At 36.8% G+C, this 25,042-nt stretch overlaps 1 protein-coding gene across 36 annotated transcripts in view; it reads left to right on the plus strand.

The window, feature by feature from the left end:
- Positions 1 to 25,042, plus strand: part of ighd (immunoglobulin heavy constant delta) — a 96,331-nt gene that overhangs the window by 59,421 nt on the left and 11,868 nt on the right. For 5 of the 36 annotated variants that reach the window (XM_055152275.1, XM_055152289.1, XM_055152311.1 and 2 more), the window contains 9 exons: positions 5,536 to 5,588; positions 8,435 to 8,734; positions 20,225 to 20,539; positions 21,082 to 21,375; positions 21,461 to 21,772; positions 21,861 to 22,151; positions 23,428 to 23,730; positions 23,805 to 24,116; positions 24,207 to 24,497. In XM_055152275.1, coding sequence (XP_055008250.1) covers positions 5,536 to 5,588; positions 8,435 to 8,734; positions 20,225 to 20,539; positions 21,082 to 21,375; positions 21,461 to 21,772; positions 21,861 to 22,151; positions 23,428 to 23,730; positions 23,805 to 24,116; positions 24,207 to 24,497 — 2,471 coding nt within the window. The other 31 variants (XM_055152284.1, XM_055152290.1, XM_055152292.1 and 28 more) reach the window with 19 other exon arrangements.

Here is a 25,042-nt window from a genome sequence, read left to right on the forward strand (position 1 = left end):
CACTGTGTGCTGACGGGTGGGGCACAGTGAAACATGCCAATACAAAAACCCATGTGCACATCTGACTGAAAATAAGGACTTTATTCTGTGACTAATGACTTTATTCAAGTTGTGCTTGTGAGCTACAGTAAAATAATCAGCGACTGTATAAAGAAGAGGAGAGAGTGTGATGACACCCATTAGCCTGTTTTATCAGTCGGTTTCACTTCGTGGAAACCGTCTGACCTCGCAGCATTAGGATTCGTTCGCTCGACAGTAGGCGGGTAGTTTTTTTAATTTTATTTAACCAATCGCTGCTATTTGGTTGTGACGTATGTAATGTGCTGCTAACGGGGCTAACTGGTATATTAAGCTTTTCCCAAATCCCATAGGAAGAAGGGCAATAATGTCTTTCCCCTTGATAAAATTCACCAAACATTCTCTTTGTTCCGGCTTTAAATCCTCGATCTCGGGAATCATTGCCAACACAGAAAGTATGGCTCTTCGCTGATTGGCTGGTGCCCGGACTCGCACTTCCGGTGTTATTATATTCCGATTCCTGACCTAGTTGCTGGAGAGAAAAGAAATTGAGCGGATGCACAAGGTGGCACCATCCACTGTGGCTCCAGTCAAATGAAGCTCATCGAAGCTAACCATTATAGGGGCGAATTTGGTGCAGATTTCGATATGTGGAATTCCGAGTCTGAGTATCATAGCAACCAAAGATCCAATCAGGAGCGAGGCTGTTGAAGGTAATGCCCCTTTCCGCTGATTTAGCAACGTTGTCAATCAAACCTGTTGCTAACGCCAGAGGGGAATGACCATGCCTAAAGAGACCATGCTCATATCTTGATTTACGGACAAAACAGATAAATAACAACACCAGGATTGTGTAGAGGGTAAGACCAAAATGCCATGCCTAACGGTAGTAGTTATGGAGAGAGGTGATGGTTTTTCATTTGAAAGGCAATGAAGCAGCTCACTTTCTGCTTTGGAACACAGAGACTTGCAGGTTAGTTCTGCCCATTTATATAAACTCTACAGCAGGGGTGTCAAACTCATTTTAGTCCATGGGCCGTATCCAACCTACTCTGATCCCAAAGGGGCCGGATCAGAAAACTCATATCATATATACCCCAGGAATAGCAATAAGTTCAAATATTTGTAAAGAGAAATGCAAATCTATTACAGAAATCTTTTTTAATTGATGAACTCTTTCTTTTACAAAATATTATATTATGAACAACCTGAAACTTTAAGAAAAATGCAATTTCAACACAGTGTTTTAACATTAACTAGTATTAACTAGTATGCATTTTATTGAATTTAGTCATGCTTTCTTTTTGCTCCTGAAACTTGGCATCTTTTAGCCTGCCCAAGTGCATCAATATGAGGCACCATGTCCTGAGTAGCTGCTGTCTTCAGAATGTCATTCAAGTGCTTGTGTGTTGTGTTCAGCTTTGAGTGCAGTTTTGTTTTATTAATGTTCATTACTGAGAAAACCTGCTCCCAAAGGTAGTAACTGTAAATCTATTATTTCTAGTTGCATGTCTGTGGGCACATCAGAGGTTTTGACTGTGAATGGTGTGTGAAAAATTGCAAATTCTGTCTTCAAGTTTTAAAATATAATTCAAATATTTTAGTAGAAAATCAGCTGGGCCAGATTAAAGGTCTTGGAGGGCCGGATCCGCCCCTGGGCCTTATGTTTGACACCCCTGCTCTACAGTCTATGAAAATAATCAGCTCACACTAAAATAAATGACTCAACAATTTATTTGGAGTGCTTCATATTAGTTTTAAAAGGGGGGAAAAAACAGAAGTTTGTTAACTAGGAAGAGCAAGATTTGGTTAATGGCTTGACCAATGCAATATTTTGTGTCCAACTGTTGGAAAGTATCACCAGCTTTCATCTAATTATGTCATGCTTCATTTTCAAGGCAGGATGCTGTCTAGGCAGGTGCTTCCTTATTTTTCCAACAACTGCAGACATGTAGTAAAACTCTTCCAATATCATGACTCACTAAACTGCTGTACTGAAAGCAAGACAAGAACAGAGATATGAGCAAAGACGGACAGATTTGAACAAGACAGTGCCCCTTTTTTGTAGAACGGTTGGATGAGGGTTGTTCTGCATTGCAAAGCTGGAATTCTGAGTTGCATCTAGGTTTGGTCCTTAAAAGACTCATATGTACGTCAGTCAGATAACCAAATCGCTAATTTGTTTGATGGGGCACAATGTGACAAAGTTGCTTGACTCTAGCTTTTACGGTTTAGGAGGATGAAAAAAAAATAATAAAATTATTATTAACCCCATGAGAAGAAATAAATTGGTGACATTTATAGGCTACAGTTTTATATACCTACACATTGGAACAACACAAATGCTGCTCCAGTGTAAATGAGGCACATCACAGATCATACAGGCGTACAGAGCAAAGACAAATGTAACCCCTGACCCAAGAAAAGTATAGTAAAGTAATCTAGTAGTTTGGAACAGGCACTAGGTTCTCAAGGACTACAATAGGAATAATAACAGCATGAGGGTAAATCAGATGGCTGGAGACAAATTGAGCAAGCTTGGTTTGTATTGGATAGAAAATTTTAATAAAATAAAATACAGAAAATTTGTTACAAGTTAACAGCTGGAAATCTATGTGTACATTCAGTTTGTGCACAATAATTCAACCCTTAGTCCTACTGAGCTCAGTATATTTAGTCAGTATAGTCAAAGTCAATGTTCAAGCAGGATCCTCGCTGTGGTAGTTTGAGTGGTTACCATGTGATGAGTTTGCTAAGAGCAGAGAAGAAGGTTGTTCTCAGTTCTGGGTTCACAGTCTGGGTTCACAGTTCTGGGTTCTGGGACAGGCTCGCCGTTCCTCCGAAGAAGAATCCAGATCCAGTCTTGTCTTCTTAATCATCACACACACACAAAAAAACCTAGCCTGTACAACAATAACAGCATTATAGTATACAGCTAGTTGAAATCCATTTCCATTAAATTATCCTTGCAATCAAGTACCTATAGCTTAGTTTTTTAACTCAAAATATCAAATAATGTAACTCCATAGTAATATCAGAACATACATGCATGTTTTCTTTTAACTCAAATCTGTCATTGCCGCACATGAATTTGCTTTTAACCCATGTAATAACAATAAAATGAATTGCTCTTTTAAATCTTTTTAACTTATTAAAAATAAAATCTTTTATTAATATTTTTATCCAACTAAATTATTACCTTTTAAACATTATTTAAGATTTTGCAAATCATTACTTGAAATACAATGAACTATTTGCATTAACAAACAGATAATAGTATCCTTATACTTCCAATGAATCTGTAAACCCTTGCTGGTTTAACATTAATTTATATTCTTTTACATAAAACACCAAATTAGTGTTACATTTCACCATAAAACAGGGCAAAATGAAATAAAAGTGCAGTGACTTTTGTTGTCAATTTAAACCTCGCTTCAGACTACAATAAAAACAAGTACAAATTGGTTTTACATTGATTTCAAGTAGTAGTTTAAAACTCGCGATTAGAGTTAGCATCGCGCTAGCATGTTTTTCACCATATTTGATACTAAACACGTGCAGACTCACCAAGACGATGTGTTAGCATGAACATGGGACAGACACCGTCACGGCCCCTCAGGTTCACGCTTGGAATCAACTTAAAATAGCATATAAACATTTCCCAGTTAGCATCTAAATCTTGTACCATATTTACATTAAATTATATTTACATGCATTCACCGAGATGATTGTTTAGCTTAGCAAAAATAAAAGTGGTCATCACACAGCCTCTCTCATCTTCATCCGGAGCGTAAAAGAATGAAAAACTAATGTGACTCTGAGATCGCAGCTTGAAAAGCAAACGTCTGTGGAGCTAATCAGGACCCAGACAATAAACAGTCACATTTCTGTGCCAACCCTTAGCTGTTCTGACCTATTACTTTTAATCACTTGTCCGTGTAGTTTTTGAGGATCAACCAATCATGTTGCATTTACACTGACTGCAAGTGTGGCACGTACATACATTTTATATAGTGCTTTTATAGATACTCATTACATACATACATTATTTGTTCACTCCACACTCTGGGGTGGTAAGCTACTACTGTAGCCACAGCTGCCCTGAGGCAGACTGACAGAAGCGAGAAGTTGAAACCACTCACAATTGGTTCATGCCAGATAAGTGAATTATACGCCACTGGTGGCCATATGCAGTTTTTGAGCTTTTGATTATTTAATACTGTTTGAAGAACGTTTGCTCTGAACTGTATAAATCCAAAGACCTTTTCTCTGAACACTTAAAAATAAAGCAGACAGAGTAAACACTTCCCATAGACGTTCACATCGACAGTCCGGCGTAATAACAGATTTGCTTCGGGTGTTTTGTGGAGTGGGTAAGACTGTTTTTAGTGGCAGGATAACTATGGCCATTGACATGCACTAGCCTAGCACCAGTGACTTCTGCAAATACAAGGACTGGATGGAATATTTTAAAAAGTGTCTCCACATGTCTCCAACACTCTGGCTCACTAGGAAATGAGGTCCTATGTCCAAAATTCCAGACTGTCCCTTTAAAATCTTCCATAATAGAATAAATTAACAATAGAGTGATATTATACAAGTTTTGCATCTGGTCATTTTAAAGTAAACTAACTCCAAAGCTCTAGATGCCTTCTTGGTTGTTTTAAGAGATTTGGCACATTAACTTTTTCATTTGAACATACGTTTCTTAATGCTTATTATTAAATTGTCTAAACGTGGCTACACTGAGGGGAAAAAAACAACAAAAGGAAACGTTGGAGAAAGAGGAAGTTCTACAAAAGTTGGGAAGAGGAAATTCGAATCTCAAGGGAATTTGTCAAAAATAATACATATTGGACCAGTATTTTTGTACAAGATGCAAGTTGTGTTGTAGCACTGTGACGGCTACTTCGACTACTGGGGGAAAGGGACCCAGGTCACGGTAACTTCTGGTAAGTCGTGAATTGTTTTAATCTATTTCGTTTCAGTGTGCTTTTCTTTTTTGTGTTCGAAACAATCATCCAAAAGGAACACTCTGTCGTAAGCCGTTAAGAGGTATTAGAGGCGTGAGTTTTTGAATTGGTGTACCGCTCAAACAGTTCATTGTGACTACGGCTACTACTTCGACTACTGGGGGAAAGGGACCCAAGTCACAGTAACCTCTGGTAAGTTGTGAATTGTTTGCTTTTCTTTTTTTATGTGTTCGAAAGAATCATCCAAAACGAACACTCTGTCGTAAGCCGGTAAGAGGTAATTCAGTCGTGAGTTTTTGAATTGGTGTACCACTGAAACAGTTCATTGTGACTACGGCTACTTCGACTACTGGGGAAAAGGGACCCAGGTCACGGTAACTTCTGGTAAGTCGTCAATTGTTTTAATCTGTTTCGAGTCAGTTTGCTTTTCTTTTTTTATGTGTTCGAAACAATCATCAGAAAGGAACACTCTGTCGTAAGCCGGTAAGAGGTAATTAAGTCGTGAGTTTTTGAATTGGTGTACTGCTGAAACAGTTCACTGTGACTACAACTACTTCGACTACTGGGGAAAAGGGACCCAGGTCACGGTAACCTCTGGTAAGTCTTATCTTTTGTCGTGTAGTTTTTGAAAATATGCTTAAAATTTCGTCCTTCCTAGGTTACGTTGATTTCTGGTAAGTCGTAGATGTTTTGTTAATTATTTGAAGTGTGTTTCCGTGTACATTTAAGTACGTTCAATTAAATGTACTTAAATGTCCGTCCTGAACCGTGTACTAGAGGTCAAACGACACAACATTTTAATTCGGTATAAGCGTTCAGAGTTTTTGAATTGCCGTCCCATCCAAAAGTTACACTGTGACTACTTTGACTACTGGGGAAAAGGGACCCAAGTCACCGTAACTTCTGGTAAGTCCAAGATCTTTTGTTATCAGTTGTTATTTCCTTGTGTTTTTCAATACAATTTTCCTCCTAAACCACGTTTTGGAGGTCAAAAGGCTCAGCATTTTTAAGTAGATGTGATTTGAGTATTTGAATTGGCGTACCTTTAAAATATTATACTGTGTACGAGTACTTCGACTACTGGGGGAAAGGGACCCAAGTTACCGTAACTTCTGGTAAGTCCAAGATCTTTTGTTATCAGTTGTTATTTCCTTGTATTTTTCAATTAAATGTCCCTCCTAAACCATGTATCGGAGGTCAAGCGAGTCAACATTTTTATGTAGACTTCATTTGAGTTTTTGAATTGACCCACCATTAAAGTAATACACTGTGAACGCTTACTTCGACTACTGGGGGAAAGGGACCCAGGTCACGGTAACTTCTGGTAAGTCACAATGTCAACTTTAAAACTGTATTTATTTATGTTTTTTTCTGTTAAATATTCTTAAATTTCATTCAAAAAATCAACATATTAATGGTCTAACAGAGGTAACATATAACACAGCCGACACACAACCTGATTTTAAAAAATTTAGCTGGTAACTATAGTTTTTGAGTTGACGTACCATTGAAATAATGCACTGTGACGACTACTTTGACTACTGGGGGAAAGGAACCACAGTGACCGTCACTTCAGGTAAAGAAAATGTCTTCAAAATGTATGGTACTGTTTAATTTGTAAAATACTAATTTCTGCATGTTTTGGACTGTTTATTGCTGAGTTGTTTTTAAAGTATGCATGGTGGCTTTACTCGTGGTCATCTGTGTAAAAGGTATTGTCTGGTTTAAAAGTTTAGATCTTCTGACCCCCCAAAAAATTGCAATTGTGTGTGATCAGAAATGTTCATATTGTTCAATGACAATGTAAATTCAGATGTATAAAAAGGGAGTTTTTGTATGAAGTGAACATTAGAATTGAGCAATGTGACAACGCTTTTGACTACTGGGGGAAAGGAACCACAGTGACCGTCACATCAGGTAAAAATGTTAAATCATTTTGTTTATATTCTTAACAAAACAACAAAATTCGTTTTAGACAAAATTTGGTGAATGTAGTTTTTATTGTAGTAGTTGTTAATGGTAAGTATGTATCGACAATCTAGTTAACGATTCTAAAGCGTATGAAATAGGCAAAAATGCATGGTTGCCTGTGGACATCAACATTTACAAATAATCTCTAATTCTCTAATGTCACGATTTGATGAATTGATTTGAAAAATAGACAGGTTTTTGTACATTGAGAACGTTTGAATTATGCACTGTGACTACCGTTTTGACTACTGGGGGAAAGGAACCACAGTGACCGTCACATCAGGTAAAAATGTTAAATCATTTTGTTTATATTCTTAACAAAACAACAAAATTCGTTTTAGACAAAATTTGGTGAATGTAGTTTTTATTGTAGTAGTTGTTAATGGTAAGTATGTATCGACAATGCAGTTAACAGTTCCAAAGCGTATGAAATCGGCAAAAATGCATGGTTGCCTGTTTAACATCAACAATTATAAATAATCTCTAATTCTCCAGTGTTACGGTTTGACAAATTGAAAACTAGACAGGTTTTTGTATGTTGAGAATGGCTGAATTATGCACTGTGACTACGCTTTTGACTACTGGGGAAAAGGAACCATGGTCACCGTCACTTCTGGTAAGTCGTGATAACGTATTTTAAAACTAAAAGAAGTTTTAAATTGTATGTACTTAATAAGTCATGGTACGGTATGAGCGAAATCGTTTTTGTGAGAGGCGACCACTGACTTTGTTTACTGTGTACAACTGGTACTTTGACTATTGGGGAAAAGGAACCATGGTAACCGTCACATCAGGTAATTCTTTTTATTTATTGATATCTATGCAGTTGATACGTATTCATTTTGGAAAAAAAGTCAATTTTGTAAGTGTAAATTGAGTGAACCGGGTCATTCATTGCAGTTGAAAATGTGGATGCCTGTAAGAATGTATGTGTACTGTCCAAGCTTTCTCGCTAAAATGTGTTATCAAATGTAAGAAAACAAATTTTGTAAAAATTTAAAACGCAATACTTGTCGGAAAAAAGTGTTTTTGCGTAGATTGGAGTTTTGCATTAAATTGGTGGTGTAAAATATTTCTCAAAGTATTTGGAATGTTGGTTATGTATATAAAAAAAAAAAATTGTACCAATACATGTAAGAAATTTTAGAAACCTCAATGAAACTAATTTTTAATTATTTCTAATTTAATCATTGTAATATCTTTTTTTTCGTTCTTGTTTTGTTCAATTTTTTTGTTGTTCCATTGCAAAAAAGAAAAATGTAAAAGGCGCGTATGAAATTTAGCAAACAACATTCGAATCTCAAATGTGAAATGATGTTGTAATATTTTGTTTTGTTGTGTTCCTTTGTTCGATTGTTGCATTTGTTCAACCATTTATGATGATTCACCATCTTTTTTTACAGCGTCCTGAACGAGACTCTTCACTGACGTATTGCCAGCAACTTATTTATTCCTTTCTCCTATTTTTCCAGCGACCCCAACGGCCCCCACGGTCTTCCCGGTCATACCATGCAGCTCTGGGTCCGGGGACATGGTGACACTGGCTTGCCTGGCCTCTGGCTTTTCCCCATCATCTGTGAGCTTCTCGTGGACTCGAAATGGTACCGCCGTCGCCGACTCCATCCAGTATCCATCTGTACTCAAAGACAATCTCTACTCCGGAGTCAGCCAGATCCGGATTAAAAGAGACGAGTGGGAACAGCGGCAGGCCTTTTACAAATGCAAAGTGGACCACGCGGCTGGAACTAAAGAAGTGGATTTTGCCAAGCCAAGTAAGTTTGTTTTTTTTACTCATAATACAGTAATAATATTTTAACATATTCAGTATCTGACAATGTTTGCAAAATAATCTTACATATTTATTGAATGGAAACAATTGGACTGTAATTGTAACGATTGCTAATATATATGTAAAGTATATATATAAATAAAGTATATATATGTGTGTGTGTTGTATATATATATATATATATATATATATATATATATATATATATATATATATATATATATATATAGTTAGAATGTTGTTAGAATTAAATTTGTAAGTTGGCTGTAAGAATATTTGAAATGGTCAGAATTATTCAATTTCTAAATATCTTGACCTCTAAAACACATTCTGAAACGCATGTGAGATTAATGTAGCAGTTTTATATTATGTTTAAAAAAAAAAAGCTAATCTAATTGCAAAAAAGAAAAAAGAAAAAAACACACAATTTGATGCTTATGTATGGATACAGACATAGATGTGTATTATAAAGATGTATTTCAAAATCACCTGTACACTTATCACTTTGTGTTTCCTGCAATTTTTCTTTTAAAAAATTTCGAATAATGCTAATTATAATTTGAGTTTTGTAAAAGTCTTCTTGTTATAAGTAAAATATTTGTGATATTAAAGACGGGTGGAGTGGAGGAGTCATGCACTTGTGATTATAATATAGCTTATACTTGGTCCTATACTAAAAACGCTTTGCTTGCACCAAATATGTATGTGTTCATGTGTATGTCTTTTCATTTGTTTGTCTTCAGTCTAAATTCGCTCCGTAGTGAATTGTTCAAGTGGTCGAGTTGTCTGCTTGTGCTCTCCATGTATATGCAGAATAGTGAATTAATTGTGTTACTTGTAAGCCTATTGCTACTTCGACAGGATAAATGTTTAGTGTACCTTATACATTGAATTCACTTCTGCATATATATATATATATATATATATATATATATATATATATATATATATATATATATATATATATACATTTCCTGCTTTTGCAATTATATATGTGTGTCTGTTTTTTTCTGTTTATTTTCCAGATGTGATTTATCGATTGCCGAATCTTACAATGATGACCTCTGAGGCAAATGAGAAAGTTACGTTTTCCTGTCTGGCAAACGATTTTTTGCCCAAAAATTTTGAGTTTAAATGGCTGAAAGACAATAAAGAAGTGTCCGACTCAAACCAGGTGAGCACCATGCCGCCCAAGTCCACGAAGACCGACAAGGGCAATGTGTATTCAGCTGCAAGTTTCCTGACTGTACCAACGTACGACCTGCACAGCGATAACGAATTCATGTGCAAATTTAACTTGGGGAAAGGGGCACAATTGCAGACAGTCAACGAGACCCAAAAATACAAGTCTTCACAAAAATGCGGTGAGTAAACATTTGTGGTTAAAAAAAAATCTTGAATTCAAAATGTCATCTTGATACTGTATTTGTTTAGGTTCAAGATTTTTCACATTTTCACTGCATTATCAAATTCAAAACCAGTACAGATATTTAAAAAATAATCATAATTTTAAAAATAATCTTAAGTAAGTAATTGAATCCAATTGCTTTTTTGGTGTAAATTCTTCCTGCACATTATCTTAAGTAATTTGCCATATAGGTGGGAAGTTTCCTGGATTTGTAAAAGATAATTTCCAATGAGAATCCAACTTTTTGTTGTTGTTATTACTGTCATTTGTCAATCATGACTAGAACAAAATACGATATTAAATAAAACATTAAATCAAATTAAAGTTGGATCCCTAAAGAATCCAGCCCTTTTTTTCCCAAATATTTTACAGTTGGGCTATTGTTCAGTTAAAATTGAGAGCATTGGTTTTGACATTAAAGTGAACTAATTTCTCTTTACATGACTTCTTCTCTGTGTTTTAGAGGCTGGAGGTGGATTTAAAGGTCATATGGAAATCATCTCGCCCACTGTGGAAGACATGCTGTATTACGGACAAGGAAAGATCCGATGTGAAGTGACTGTAGAGGACATCAGTAAAGTCAGCAGTGTGTCCTGGTTGGATGACAAGGGGAATGTACTGATGAACAACTCTGACCCAGGGGCAAAGAGGCACGGACAGCGCTATATCCTGGATCTGGATATCATGTACAAGGAGTGGAACGAAGGCATCACGCGCGAGTGTGTACTGGAGCATGAGGACCTGCTCAGTGACCCACTCATAAAAATCTATGAGAGAAAGAATGGTGAGTTTGCACTATAAAACAGATCACACTCTTACACACACAAACACTACAACTCAGTATCGTATATTGATTTATAAGTAATAGTAATTTTATACTTTTTTTTTTTTTTTAATTGGCATGTGTTTTTATTTGTCAAAATAATAACTTAATAATAAAATGGTGTAATAGCTAAGTTTCAGCCACACTTTCTCAATCATTTTGAGTAACTGCCTTTCACCTCCACAGACCACATTCTTCCGAAGTCCCCCTCTGTATTCATGCTGGCACCTTTAAAACAAACTAAAGATAACAAGGTGACCCTGACTTGCTATGTAAAAGACTTCCTCCCCAAGGAGATCTTTGTCACGTGGCTAATTAACGATGAAGTGTCCAGGCACGAATTCAATACAACTAACAGCATGAAAACCAATGGCGCTTACTACACCTACAGCCACCTGACTGTACCTCTGAAGGAGTGGGAGGAGTCAGAGAATGTGTACAGCTGCCTGGTTTACCATGAGGCCATTGAAATGAACAAAAACATCGTCAGGTCTATCACGCAGAATTTCTCTCAGCAAACGACCATGGTTAACCTCAACATGAAGTTCCCCGACATGTGCAAGGCCTAGTAGATCTGCGTCTGCGTCTCTCTGTTATGTTTTGTCCTGCATACTTTTCATTCAAAACAATAAAAATCATCAGCAAATACTCTATGTTGTCGTTGTATGTCCCTTTTGGTAATGTTGTCAGTTATGTCTTGTTCTATGTATGGTTGTATTTGTGGATGAATTATAGGTACTTTACTTACATTTAAAGGTGCTTTGTGTCACTTTTCAGGTGGGGAGTTACTATTTGCTCTGCCTGGAATGTTCCACAGTGTGACTCTGAACAGCTCTGCCTTATCTTTATTCGATTACAGGTGGTTTTACAGCTCAAAAATACCTAGAAAAACAACATTCTGACCTGTAACTTGGTCTGGTCTGGTCTCCATGAAGATAGAAAGGTTTAATACCATACTCTGAAACATTCCAGACAAGCAAAAACATTTCCGCGGAGAAAAGCAAAAAAGTTACACAGTGCGCCTTTAAGGATTATTCACTTAACTGATTGACTAAAAAGACCATAAAATTCCATTTTGTCTCTCTGTGTCACTGTGAGTCTCATAGTCTTTGTTGTCTGTTGTTGTTTGCTCTACTGGATCTTGCACTGTACCAGTCAGGGGCTAAAAATAATCATCATAATCATCATCATCATAAGAAATTTCAAGTAACAATGTCCTATAAATTCTATGACAAAATAATAACAATATTGTACATTTAAAAACACATTTGAATATACCAAACTAAAAGAAAAAACTATAGTATATGAAATAACGTTAAATAACAATGGGCTCTATGCACGTTTCCTGTCCAATTCTAACTCTATGACGTTTTTTTTTTTTTTTTTTTTGCTGTTTTCCTAAAAGGCTATTTTCTGATCTGTTATAATGTTCCCTTTAATTAAAAAAAAAAAAAAAGTTAAAATTACTCAAAAAGAAGAATATGTTACAGCAACTTGACATAATTAAGTTAGTAGGATTTATTTATTTTTTTTAAATTAGAGTGTACACGACTTAATCTATTTAATTACTTTGAATGTTCAGGTTTACAGTGAAGTAACAACGTCCTATAAATTGTACGACAAAATAATAATAATGCACATTTAAAAACACATTTGAATTTACCAAATTAAAAGGGAAAAAAAACACATTTGAATTTACCAAAGTAAAAGAAAAAAAAAAAGATAGTCCAATTCTATGGTTTGTTTTTTTTTGTTTTGTTTTGTTTTGGGGTTTTTTGCTGTTTTCCTTAAAGGTCATTTTCTGATCTGTTATTAAGTTGTTTCCTCATCTCAAACACACCTGGAGCTGTGTTCCATTCACACATTTTTAACACACAAACTGAAAACACTCAGTTCCACCTTGTGATGTCATGTGTTTTAAAGTTTTATACACCTTCACTAGAATAATTTGGATGGTTTCACGCACGACCTTCCCCTCTGCCATCTTACTTTTTCTCATTCTCTACTCAACTAAAGGTAAAAGGAGCTGTTAACTTCAAAACTACCACTACATGACATCACAAGGTGGAACAGAGCATTTTGAGCTTTGGTGATGTAGACAGCCTAATAATAAATCATTACGCAAACATGTGAATGAAACAAACACAACTCCAGCTATGTTTTTGAGGATTTAACAACATTATAACATGGATAAAAGCTCACAAGAGTCAATTTCGTATAATTTAGGACTGTCAAAATAAAACCACAAACTGATGGAAGTCTACTAGGATATAAAAACAACTACACTTAAATTTTTCTTATACCGCAATAACCGCAATATTACATGACAATACTACGACCAATTTGACATTATGAATTCTCTAACAATACCACAGATTAATTATATTTGAGTATAAAAGTTCAAATACCAGCAACTCAGGGTCATTAGGATTCATTTTGAGATTTGAATGTTTAGTCAGTATAATTTTGCTCTTTTGTTATTTTGGTAATTCTCAAACTCTGACTTTTTTTTTTAGTTAAGTTGCTTCTAACTATTTACATACATTAAACTAATAAGAGTTTTAATTTAGAATTTTAAGTGATACACATCCTTACATTTAAAGGGCCCACGTTACGTTATTTTCTGGTCAATGTTATGGTGTTGTTTTCTCATCGCAAACAGAACTGGAGTTGTTTTTTGTTTAACGCACAAACCCTGAATGTTTAAGACCAGTTCTTCTCTGAAATAGAAAACACTCTGTTCCACCTTGTGATGTCATGTGGTGATACAGGAAGTGCTCCACACCTTCATTAGAATCCATCCATCCATCCATTTTCTTCCGCTTATCCGGGGCCGGGTCGCGGGGGCAAGGACTTCCAAACTTCCTTCACCCCGGACAGATCCTCCTGCTCCTCTGAGGGGATCCCAAGGTGTTCCCAGGCCAGCCGAGAGACATAGTCCGTCCAGCATGTCCTCGGCGCCCAGGAGGCATCCAGAACAGATGCCCGAACCACCTCAGCTCCTCCTCTCGACGTGGGGGAGCAGCGGCTCTACTCCGAGCTCCTCCCATGTGACCGAGCTCCTCACCTTATCTCTAAGGGAGTGCCCAGCCACCCTGCGGAGGAAACTTATTTCGACCGCTTGTATCCACGACGTCATTACCCAAAGCTCATGACCAGAGGTGAGGGTAGGAATGTAGATTGTGCGGTAAATCGAGATACTTAAACTCCTCCACTTGAGGCAGGGACTCTCCATTCACTCGGAGGGGGCAAGCCAACTTTTTCCGGTCAAGAACCATTCAGTAGAATCATATGGCTAATTTCAGCTCTGGAATTGCCCATCTCAGGTAAACAAATGGTTAGGGTGAGCTGTTAGCTTGAAAACTACCGCTTCATGACATCACGAGGTGGAACTGATTAATTTGAGCTTTGGGGATCCAGACAGTCTAATAATTACTCAAACACAAAAACACAACTCCAGGTCTGTTTTCGAGGAGGTAACGACATTCTAAAGCTCACAAGTGTCCATTTTGCACAATACTGGATCTTGAAACCAGCCAAAATACTTCAGATTCACACTTCACATGACTGTTCTGACCGCGAGTGCCTAATGATAATGTTTCCATGGTGATTTACTCCTAGATACTAATTACATCCTGGACATGATTGAGCTGTATCACAAGTGGAACCCCAAGCAGGTCTCGGAGGAGGAGGACACTATGCAGAACACAGCCATGGCCTTCATCCTCCTCTTCCTCATCACTCTGCTCTTCAGCATCGCCACCACTGCTTTCAAGGTAAACCGCACTTCCGTAGCATTTGCCTTGCGTTGATAGAATAATGCATGAAATAAAATTAACCTTGCGTCGCGTGAATCGTCGCATGTTGAGGGACTATTTTCTCAGCAGCAGCGGAATTTTGCTTCGCCGGTAAGATAGGGGCTAGGTGATATCGGTCCACCTCTGCCAGGTTTTCTATCAGGAAATACAACTCACTGCTGCTGCTGCTCAGACAAAAATCCTTCAAATGCAATGTTGGTTTTACTTCTAAAATTATTCTATCGACAAAGACATTCACATCGACAGTCTGGCGTAATAATAGTTTTCTTTCGGGTGTTTTGTGGAGTGAGTAAGTACGGCAAACCAAACTGTTCACATTTACGCATATATTTAACGCCTTTAACACCTTATTTGACGCGTATTACAAGTTTATTTGACTTGAATTATTCTTATTCAACGTGTCAAATTATTATACTTATGATAATGATCTCCTGTTTTTCCCAGTCAATAAATTTAAAGTGCTTTCAGCCAATCACTGACCAAGACAAAGAGTCCAGAAGCGTCCAACACCGATGTCCCTATGCACATTCTTTACTCTTAAAAAATAAACTTACACTGTGTAAATTGTCATCTATCAAATTTAAAACGGTTGTCGTGCACCTCAATTAATTATTAACAATTATTTAATTGACCCTATACAATTGTCAAAGGAGGACAATATGAAACACATGAACTCAGGAGTGGGAGGAGATCATTATCATATGTAGACAGTGTTGGGAAGGTGACTTTTAAAATGTATTCCCCTACAGATTACAGATTACATACCCCAAAATGTAGTTTGTAACGTAATCCATTAAATTACTTAAAGTGAGTAACGTAATCTGAATACTTTGGATGACTTGACTTTATGTAGAGAAGCAAAGACCAGGATATCTTCACATAAGATGTTTTGTCTGCTCAAAGAAAATCAAAAGCCCAGTCTTTACTTAAAAAAATAGTATTGATAGAAGAGGAGGAGACATGGTCCGCACAGCATGGTTTAGTCCTGTTAAACCCTGTTTGAGACATAGTTTAGACCTGGTTTTAGTCCTGGTTTAGTCTTGGTTTAGTCTTGGTTTAGACATGGTTTAGTGTTGGTTTAGTCCTTGTTTAGATTTGATTTTAGACCTGGTTTTAGACCTGGTTTAGACCTGGTTTGGACCTGGTTTAGACCTGGTTTTAGTCCTGAATTAGTCCTAGTTTAGACCTGGTTTTAGACCTGGTTTAGACTTGATTTTAGACCTGGTTTGGACCTGGGTTTAGACCTGGTTTAGACCTGGTTTTAGACCTGATTTAGTGTCCGGCAATGAGCGGAATTACCAGAAAAAAAAAACAACAACAAAAAAAACCTCTGTGTAATCCATTTATTTCAACAAAGTAACTGTAATCTAATTACCGCTCACTTAAACAGTAACTGTAACTGAATACAGTTACTCATAATTTGTACTCTGATCACGTAACTCCAGTACATGTAATCTGTTACTCCCCAACACTGTATGTAGAATAATTTGATGCGATTAAATGAGAATAATTCAGCGCGTCAAATAACAATTTAACGCATCAAATAAGAATTTAAGGTTGTAACACGCATCAAATAAGGTGTTAAATGTGTTAAATATATGCGTAAATGTGAACAGTTTGGCTTGCCATTCGTAAGACTGTTTTTAGTGGCAGGATAACTATGGCCATTGACATGCACTAGCCTAGCACCAGCGACCTCTGCAAATACAAGGACTGGATGGAATATTTTAAAAAGTGTCTCCACACGTCTCCAACACTCTGGCTCACTAGGAAATTGAGGTCCTATGTCAAAAATTCTGGACCCTGGTCCCTTTAAAAATAGTTTTGTTCCCGTACCATTTTTGGGGGGATACTCTAGTCCGATACCACATAGTGTGAAGAAGTAAACGTAACTTAATTTAAAGAAGTAAGAACTAACTAAAAGTCTCTTGCAAATGAAGTGTCAAATATATAATGATTTTGACTGTCATTACTTTCTACCGCAGCGCATGGATAAAACCAAATGTGAGGCCTGTAAAAAAAAATAAAAATAAATCCTCAGAGCTCGTTTATAATTATGCAAAGTAAATAAAGTCCGAGTTAGAGCTGTTGCCGCTGTTGCCTGTAGCAGTATTTCTATGAAGTTGAGCGTCCATACCAAAGACTAAAAGAAGGTATCAAAGAGGTGACACATCAGTGATTCGGTCTGAGCACTCGCCGATACGGATACCTGAAAAATGTGCAGGATTGGAGCTTTTGCCTGTGCCAGAATCGGTATCGGAACAACCCTAGTTAAAACTATTAGAGCAGGGGTGTCAAACTCAAATTCACAGAGGGTCAAAATTAAAAACTGGGACTAAGTCGTGGGCCAAACTAAATATTTATTGAACAATTTTGACAACATCTGCATGTTTTTTCTGCATAAGTTTTCTTCTTTCGGGAACTTTTTCTTATTAAAATAAATGTACAATAATAGTTTTGCTTAAACATTGAATCCAGAACAAGCATAATATAAAATAATGACAACATTTTAAATAAATAATGTCTCTGTAGCCTTTCTGTAGCCGGCGGGCAGCTCTTATACAGATTTGATATGATCTCGTGGGCCAAATTTGGACCCCGGGCCTGAGTTTGACATGTCTGTATTAAAGTATAAAGACTATTCATTGGTAGATCAGGTATACAGTCTTAGCCTGGTATGTAAAAATATAAATACTACTACTTCTTCAACTACTTAAGATAGAATTTATAGTGCAATTGTTACTAATATGAAATCTAAAATACACTGAAACTCTAAATACATAATTCTTCATAATTCTTGGCCTTAAAAATATAAACTAGTCGAAAGTACTCAAACTGAAACTCACATTTTCCATTTCTTGCAACTTCATCTAGAGCAAGGGTGTCAAATTCAAATTCACAGAGGGTCAGAATTAAAAACTGGGACTAAGTCGTGGGCCAAACTAAATATTTATTAAACAATTTTGACAACATCTGCATGTTTTCTCTACTTTCGAGTTATGTGATGTTAAACTTTTTCTTATTAAACTAAATGTTTAATAATAGTTTTGCTTAAACATTGAATCCAGAACAAATATAATATAAAATAATAACAAAATTTTAAATAATTAATGTCTCTATAGTCTATCTATAGCCGGCGGGCAGCTCTAATACAGATTTGATTTGATCTTGCTTGCCAAATATAATTATATCGTGGCCCGGGCCTGAGTTTCACATGTCTGAATTAGAGTATAAATACTATTCATTGGTAGATCAGGTATACATTCTTAGCCTGGTATGTAAAAATATAAATACTACTACTTCTTCAACTACTTAAGAGAGAATTTATAGTGCAATTGTTACTAATATGAAATCTAAAATACACTGAAACTCTAAATACATAATTCTTCGTAATTCTTGGCCTTAAAAATATAAACTAGTCGAAAGTACTCAAACTGAAACTCACATTTTCTATTCTTGCAACTTCATCTAGATACAATAAGATCAGGTCAAGCATAAGTCAGTCAGTCACGCTTTAGCAATAATAAAAAATTTTATATACGTCCATTTATAAGAGTAGCATGGCGTATAAAAAAATGAACTGATGCAACTTGAAACATGCAAAACTACGCTCAAGGTTTTACTGACGTTTATTTGTAACATGCATTATAATTCAATTCTATTAATCTTTTTTTTTTTATTCTTTATTTTGTTTTTGTCTTTCAGGTCAAATGAATCCAAAAAGACTTTCTGGAAAATGTAAAAAAAAAAAAAAAAAAAAAAAAACTATTCTCAATTGTCTGTCCCCTGTCATCTCTCATGTGCATGTACTCTTGTATCATACTCCATTTGTGACTTTCTTAAATAAACTGTAAGTAAGACTGAATGTTTTATTTATTTCAATTCATGTATTTTTTTTTTTACTATTTACCCACATTTTATTCTTCGCTGCACCTGGGTGTGAACACTGAAAAAACTCAAATGTGGCGGTTTGGAGCTGTATCTCTTTCTGTCTAATTCAGTAACGAAACTTATAGTTAAATAAACCTCTGTCTCCTCGGGGAAATGTAAATATTCTGTTACTGTAAAAACTGTCTTGTGCACCTGCTGCCTGTTACGCCTCGTAGCTCTGCAGACCATTTCACTTCTCTTTTCTGTCCCTTTTTTCGGAGCTGGTCGTTTCGATGCTCACAGCCGCTGCTTTCGGTTAACCCTCTGCTCCTGTCCTGCTCAAAAACATTTGCACAAAAAAAAAAAAAAAAAGCATTTGCAGCCCTCCTCCCTCCACCAGATGTGAAACTTTAGCGAGATACAGTGGAAGGATGCCATCTGCTGGCTACAGCGAGTATTACACAGTTAGAGCTGGGATTATTTCAGCACAAAAGGTATGTTTGATTTGTAGTCCCAGTTTTGGTTGGTCTTTATACTTTTTTGAAAAGCAAAGACTTTATATGTGTAAACTGAATCCCTGTTGTTATCCATATTCAAATTTATTTAAACTAACCTTAGTGAATAAATAATCTGAAATGTTTCTTTATAATTGTTACCAAAAATAATAATAATAAAATGTTTCTTTTAGACTAAGACCTAGATTGATGACTTTAAAATAAATACATCAATACATAAATAAATAAATAAATAAATAAATAAGTTTGGTTTGAAAAAGCAACAAAATTTTTATCTTAAATTCAAACTCACACCTATCATTTATACATTTTCGTTTGAAAAGTTTGAACATTTTTAAATATCTGTTAGTTTGTAGTTAAAAATTTAGACTCATCTTGTCATTTTTTTTTATTTTATTATTTTTTTTATGTTTATTTCTCATCAAATATATGAAGTAAGATATATGGAATTATTATTACAAAAAAAAAGTTCATTTAAAAAAAAAAAATTTATATCCAAATACTTAAATTAATGTTTTTTTGGGGTTTTTTTTATAAATAAATCCATATATATTTCTTCATATATTTGATGTCTTCTTTATGTTTATGCAAATGTAGAAAGTAGTAAGAAAAAAAAATAAAAGAGCGGATGAGATGGTGTGTCCAAACTTTTGACTAGAAGTGCATGTTTAAAAAGCACCATTCAAAAGTTAATTTAATTTAACTTTTAACAATTTATAAACATATGAAAAACATCAAATGCATGCAATCAGATATATGAAATTAAGTGGTAAAGAAAAAGGAAAAAAAAAACTATTGTTAAATATTTTTGAGAAAGCAAACGATGGCTAATTTGAGGATTTATTTATTTTATTTATTTACTAATTTGATTAATTATTTAACTTTTGTTTCTTTGCTACATAACTCTATACGTCTTACTCATATATTTCATGTCTTCTGTGTGTATATACGTTGTCGGTAAACATATACCCCACATTACGTTTTTATTACATGAACAATGTATGCATTGATTAATATTGGAACATCTGTTCTCATCCAGAGCGACAAGTCCTTTCTCCAAACATCACACTGTACCTGTCATGGGAGGGAGACTGGGACTCCCAAGTCAAACTCACGTGCCTGGTGAGTGGCTTCTACCCGGACACTCTGAAAGTGAGCTGGACCAGAGACAACCATCCCTTTCTGGACTCAACACCCATCGAGAATAAGTTCAAAAGCCCCAATGGGGGCAAGAGCTTCACCCTGAGCAGCCAGATCGAGCCAAACATGACTGAGTGGGAGAATGGATCCAACTTTACATGCGTGGCGCTCCACGAGAAGACGACTTACAGCAAGTCCATCAATATCTGTAAAAGTAAGTGAAGACACGTGGTATTTAGAAATGCAGTGTTGGAGAAATCTTAAAAAGGGTGAAAGTTTAAAAGTATTCACACCAGGACATAGATACACAACCAGTCAAAAAAAAACAAAAAACTTTTCTTTCATTTTTCATCTGTAGTTCCATGATTATTTGCATTGTAGATTCTCACTGAAGGCATCAAAACTACATATGGACTGTAGCAAACAAAAATACATTCAAAATAAGTCTTAGATTAAAAATAAATAAATAAATAAATAAATTCTTCAAAAAGTCCGTTTGTATGAGAGAAAGAGAAGGACAATTATTAGGCATTAAATAAACTATTTAAGAAAAGAGTAAAGAGGCTTTGTGTATTGTTCAAAGCCTCACAAGAAAAAGAAAAGAAAATGTTGAGATAAAACTGATAAAACTTAAAATGCATAAGAAACTTTAATGTTATTTATTATTATATGTACACGGTTTAATATTTTCTATATTAACACAGTGTAACTTGAATCATATTTCTTACTGTATACATTATTTTTTGTTCTTGGCAGTGACACCAAAAATGCCCCCTGCCGTTGACTTGGAGACTCCCAGTTTCCAAACCGTAATGACTGCAGAGTCCAGAGTAAATGCCACCTGCACAGTGCGCAGTGTGGCCAGGACCTCTGTGACTTGGCTCCTGTATCCTGAGTTCTCTGCTCCTCAGATCATTAAAGAATCCAACAGCACCCATATCATCAGCAAACTGACCCTGTCCCCTTCCCAGTGGGAAACACTGTTCTTGCTCACCTGCAAAGCTGAACATGCTTGCCTTCCCCCCACAGAGAAGAGCATTAACATTTCAGGTTACATTTATGGATTATTTATTATTGGATGCTGATATGCCATATGCACTTTTTGTGTAACTGATTTTCTGTGTTTTAATGCCAGAACCTCCAGCTTCTGATCCAGTGGTGTCCATCAGGAGGTCTCTGCCAGATTTGTTGAAGGGCGACAGAGCTGTGCTGGAGTGTGACATCACCAGCGTGTCCTCCACTGACTTCTATGTGACCTTTCAGTCCAATGATGTTGATATTTCCTCTAAAGACTTTGTCCAACTCCCTAAGGGCTCTGGTCTCCATTCGATCAGCAGAAGATTTTCTGTCCCTAAAGACCAATGGAAAAATGACCAAAATTTCAGCTGCAGAGTGAGCTATGGCTTCTCCACCAACTTCACCTCTACACCCACAGGAAGCATCTTTGGTAAGAGTCCTCTTGTGTTCATGACCACAGCGTGTGTGCCTTTAATACTGCAGATAATCAGAGGAATGGGGCTGTGTGTCTTTCTCAGTGGAGCCTTCAGTCAAGCTTCTTTTGGCGAGTGACGAGTCAGGAAAGCAGACGCTCTTTTGCACAGCATGGGGATTTGACCCGCACATTCAATGGCTCTCTGGGTCTCAGAGAATCTCTAGTGGATCAAATGACTCCATCAGTGTGAACGCAGAGGGACGTGTGGTGGTGAGCAGTCAGCTGCAAGTGTCTCAAGCAGAATGGAAAACTGGACAGGTCTACACCTGTCAAGTGTCTGACAAGTCTCTGGACAAAACAACAACACTCAAAGAGGACATCAGTGTATGTGCAGGTAAACATGCCAAACCATTAGTGTACTGCCATCTAGTGGTGAGGATGAAGAATGTGCCTGAGAAAATACATTAAAGACCTGATTGCTCCACAAGTATCCACTTAGCATAGCCGTCACACTTTGTCAGTGAAATTCTTAAAATAAAACAAACAGTACTTTACCATATGTTTTTCCAATCATCCAAAACATCCAAAATATTTCATAACTTAATTTTTAAGCATCATGTTTGGGTCACCAGTATAATGATGTTATAGCATTGTTTTCATTGTTTTGTGCAGTAAATCTGCTCTATCTCTAAGCACTCAAAAAATATAAAATGTGGGATTGTGTGTGCTACATCACTGGCAAACGTTCAGAGGTCCCAGGGCCCATTTTATACTATTTTCAGATCTATGTTATAAGGTTGTTTCATCAAAAAGTTGAGTTTTGTTTCATTCACACGTTTAGCACACAAACCCTGCATACTTAGGCTCAGTTCTTCTCTCAAAAATGAAACACTCTGCTCCACCTTGTGATGTCATGTGGTAATAGAGGAAATTCTTCACTGTGTTTCACAACTCCATACACCTTCACTAGCATCATTTTTGGATCATTTCAGCCCTGGAATTGTCAGTTTCTACAGAACAAAAGTAAAATGTAGCTGTTAACATGAAAACTAGTGCTTCATTACATCACAAGGTAGAACAGAGCTTTCAGAGCCTTGAAGATGTAGACAGACGAATCATAACTAGTTACTCAAACATGTGTAAGTAAAATAAAACACAACTCCAGATATGTATCTGATGACATAACATTCTAACATAACTAAAAGCCCACAAGAGTCAGTTTTACATAATATAGGACCTTTAAGTCCATAAATCAAACTCTGAGCATTTCTGACGTCAAATCACATTATAACAGTGTTCTTACACCATCGTGTCATGGTATGTTCCTAACTCTAATTACTCAGTCAATGTACAATAGCAAATCCCTCCACTGCCAGTAGATGGAGCCTGTCCCCAGTCCCCAGTCCCCAGTATAGGGAGCGCACCAGTAGAAACAAGGTGTCCGTTGTCACAAGGTAACCATTATTTTAAGTTTTAAAACATGACATGCCAAAGCAAAGATACTCAAGAGCACGTTTAAAGGCAAATAACAATACAAATAGAGCATAATATTTGTTTTTTAAGAGATCATTTATACATTTTTTTAAACGTTTCACAAGAAACCATGAACAAGATAAAAACATGAAAGTATATGACCAACCTGGTAACTTACTCTCCATATTCTCCCTCAGTGGCAGCACATTTGAAGGCCTCTCCTGTGGTTCTGGTGGAGCTCCCTTCGTTCCAGACCGTGATGACCTCTTCCTCTAATGTGACAGCCATCTGCTCAGTGTGCACTGTGTTTGACGCCACAGTCTCCTGGTGGATGGGTAATACTCGTGCAGAGAGTCACTCAGTGAGGCAGTACATGAACTCCAGTCATATCATCAGTGAGCTCACACTTCCCCCAAGTCAATGGAAAACACTGAGTGATGTGTCCTGCAAAGCAGAGCATGCGTGTTTCCCCACCACAAAGAAGACTGGCCATGTGGCAGGTGAGAGAAACAGCAGCAGGGATTCAGTCAACACAAGACCACTCTAACTCATGTTGGACATGGTTCTTTTGCAGCTCCTCCAGGCACTTCTCCAGTGGTGTCCATCAGGAGGTCTCTGCCAGATTTGTTGAAGGGCGACAGAGCTGTGCTGGAGTGTGACATCACCAGCGTGTCCTCCGCTGACTTCTATGTGACCTTTCAGTCCAATGATGTTGATATTTCCTCTAAAGACTTTGTCCAACTCCCTAAGGGCTCTGGTCTCCATTCGATCAGCAGAAGATTTTCTGTCCCTAAAGACCAATGGAAAAACAACCAAAATTTCAGCTGCAGAGTGAGCTATGGCTTCTCCACCAACTTCACCTCCACACTCACAGGAAGCATCTTTGGTAAGAGTCCTCTTGTGTTCATGACCACAGCGTGTGTGCCTTTAATACTGCAGATAATCAGAGGAATGGGGCTGTGTGTGTCTTTCTCAGTGGAGCCTTCAGTCAAGCTTCTTTTGGCGAGTGACGAGTCAGGAAAGCAGACGCTCTTTTGCACAGCATGGGGATTTGACCCGCACATTCAATGGCTCTCTGGGTCTCAGAGAATCTCTAGTGGATCAAATGACTCCATCAGTGTGAACGCAGAGGGACGTGTGGTGGTGAGCAGTCAGCTGCAAGTGTCTCAAGCAGAATGGAAAACTGGACAGGTCTACACCTGTCAAGTGTCTGACAAGTCTCTGGACAAAACAACAACACTCAAAGAGGACATCAGTGTATGTGCAGGTAAACATGCCAAACCATTAGTGTACTGCCATCTAGTGGTGAGGATGAAGAATGTGCCTGAGAAAAATACATTAAAGACCTGATTGCTCCACAAGTATCCACTTAGCATAGCCGTCACACTTTGTCAGTGAAATTCTTAAAATAAAACAAACAGTACTTTACCATATGTTTTTTCCAATCATCCAAAACATCCAAAATATTTCATAACTTAATTTTTAAGCATCATGTTTGGGTCACCAGTATAATGATGTTATAGCATTGTTTTCATTGTTTTGTGCAGTAAATCTGCTCTATCTCTAAGCACTCAAAAAATATAAAATGTGGGATTGTGTGTGCTACATCACTGGCAAACGTTCAGAGGTCCCAGGGCCCATTTTATACTATTTTCAGATCTATGTTATAAGGTTGTTTCATCAAAAAGTTGAGTTTTGTTTCATTCACACGTTTAGCACACAAACCCTGCATACTTAGGCTCAGTTCTTCTCTCAAAAAGGAAACACTCTGCTCCACCTTGTGATGTCATGTGGTAATAGAGGAAATTCTTC

Source organism: Boleophthalmus pectinirostris, unplaced genomic scaffold, assembly GCF_026225935.1.
Source record: "Boleophthalmus pectinirostris isolate CB_2022bp ecotype Guang Dong unplaced genomic scaffold, ASM2622593v1 HiC_scaffold_17, whole genome shotgun sequence".
Taxonomy (NCBI): domain Eukaryota; kingdom Metazoa; phylum Chordata; class Actinopteri; order Gobiiformes; family Gobiidae; genus Boleophthalmus; species Boleophthalmus pectinirostris.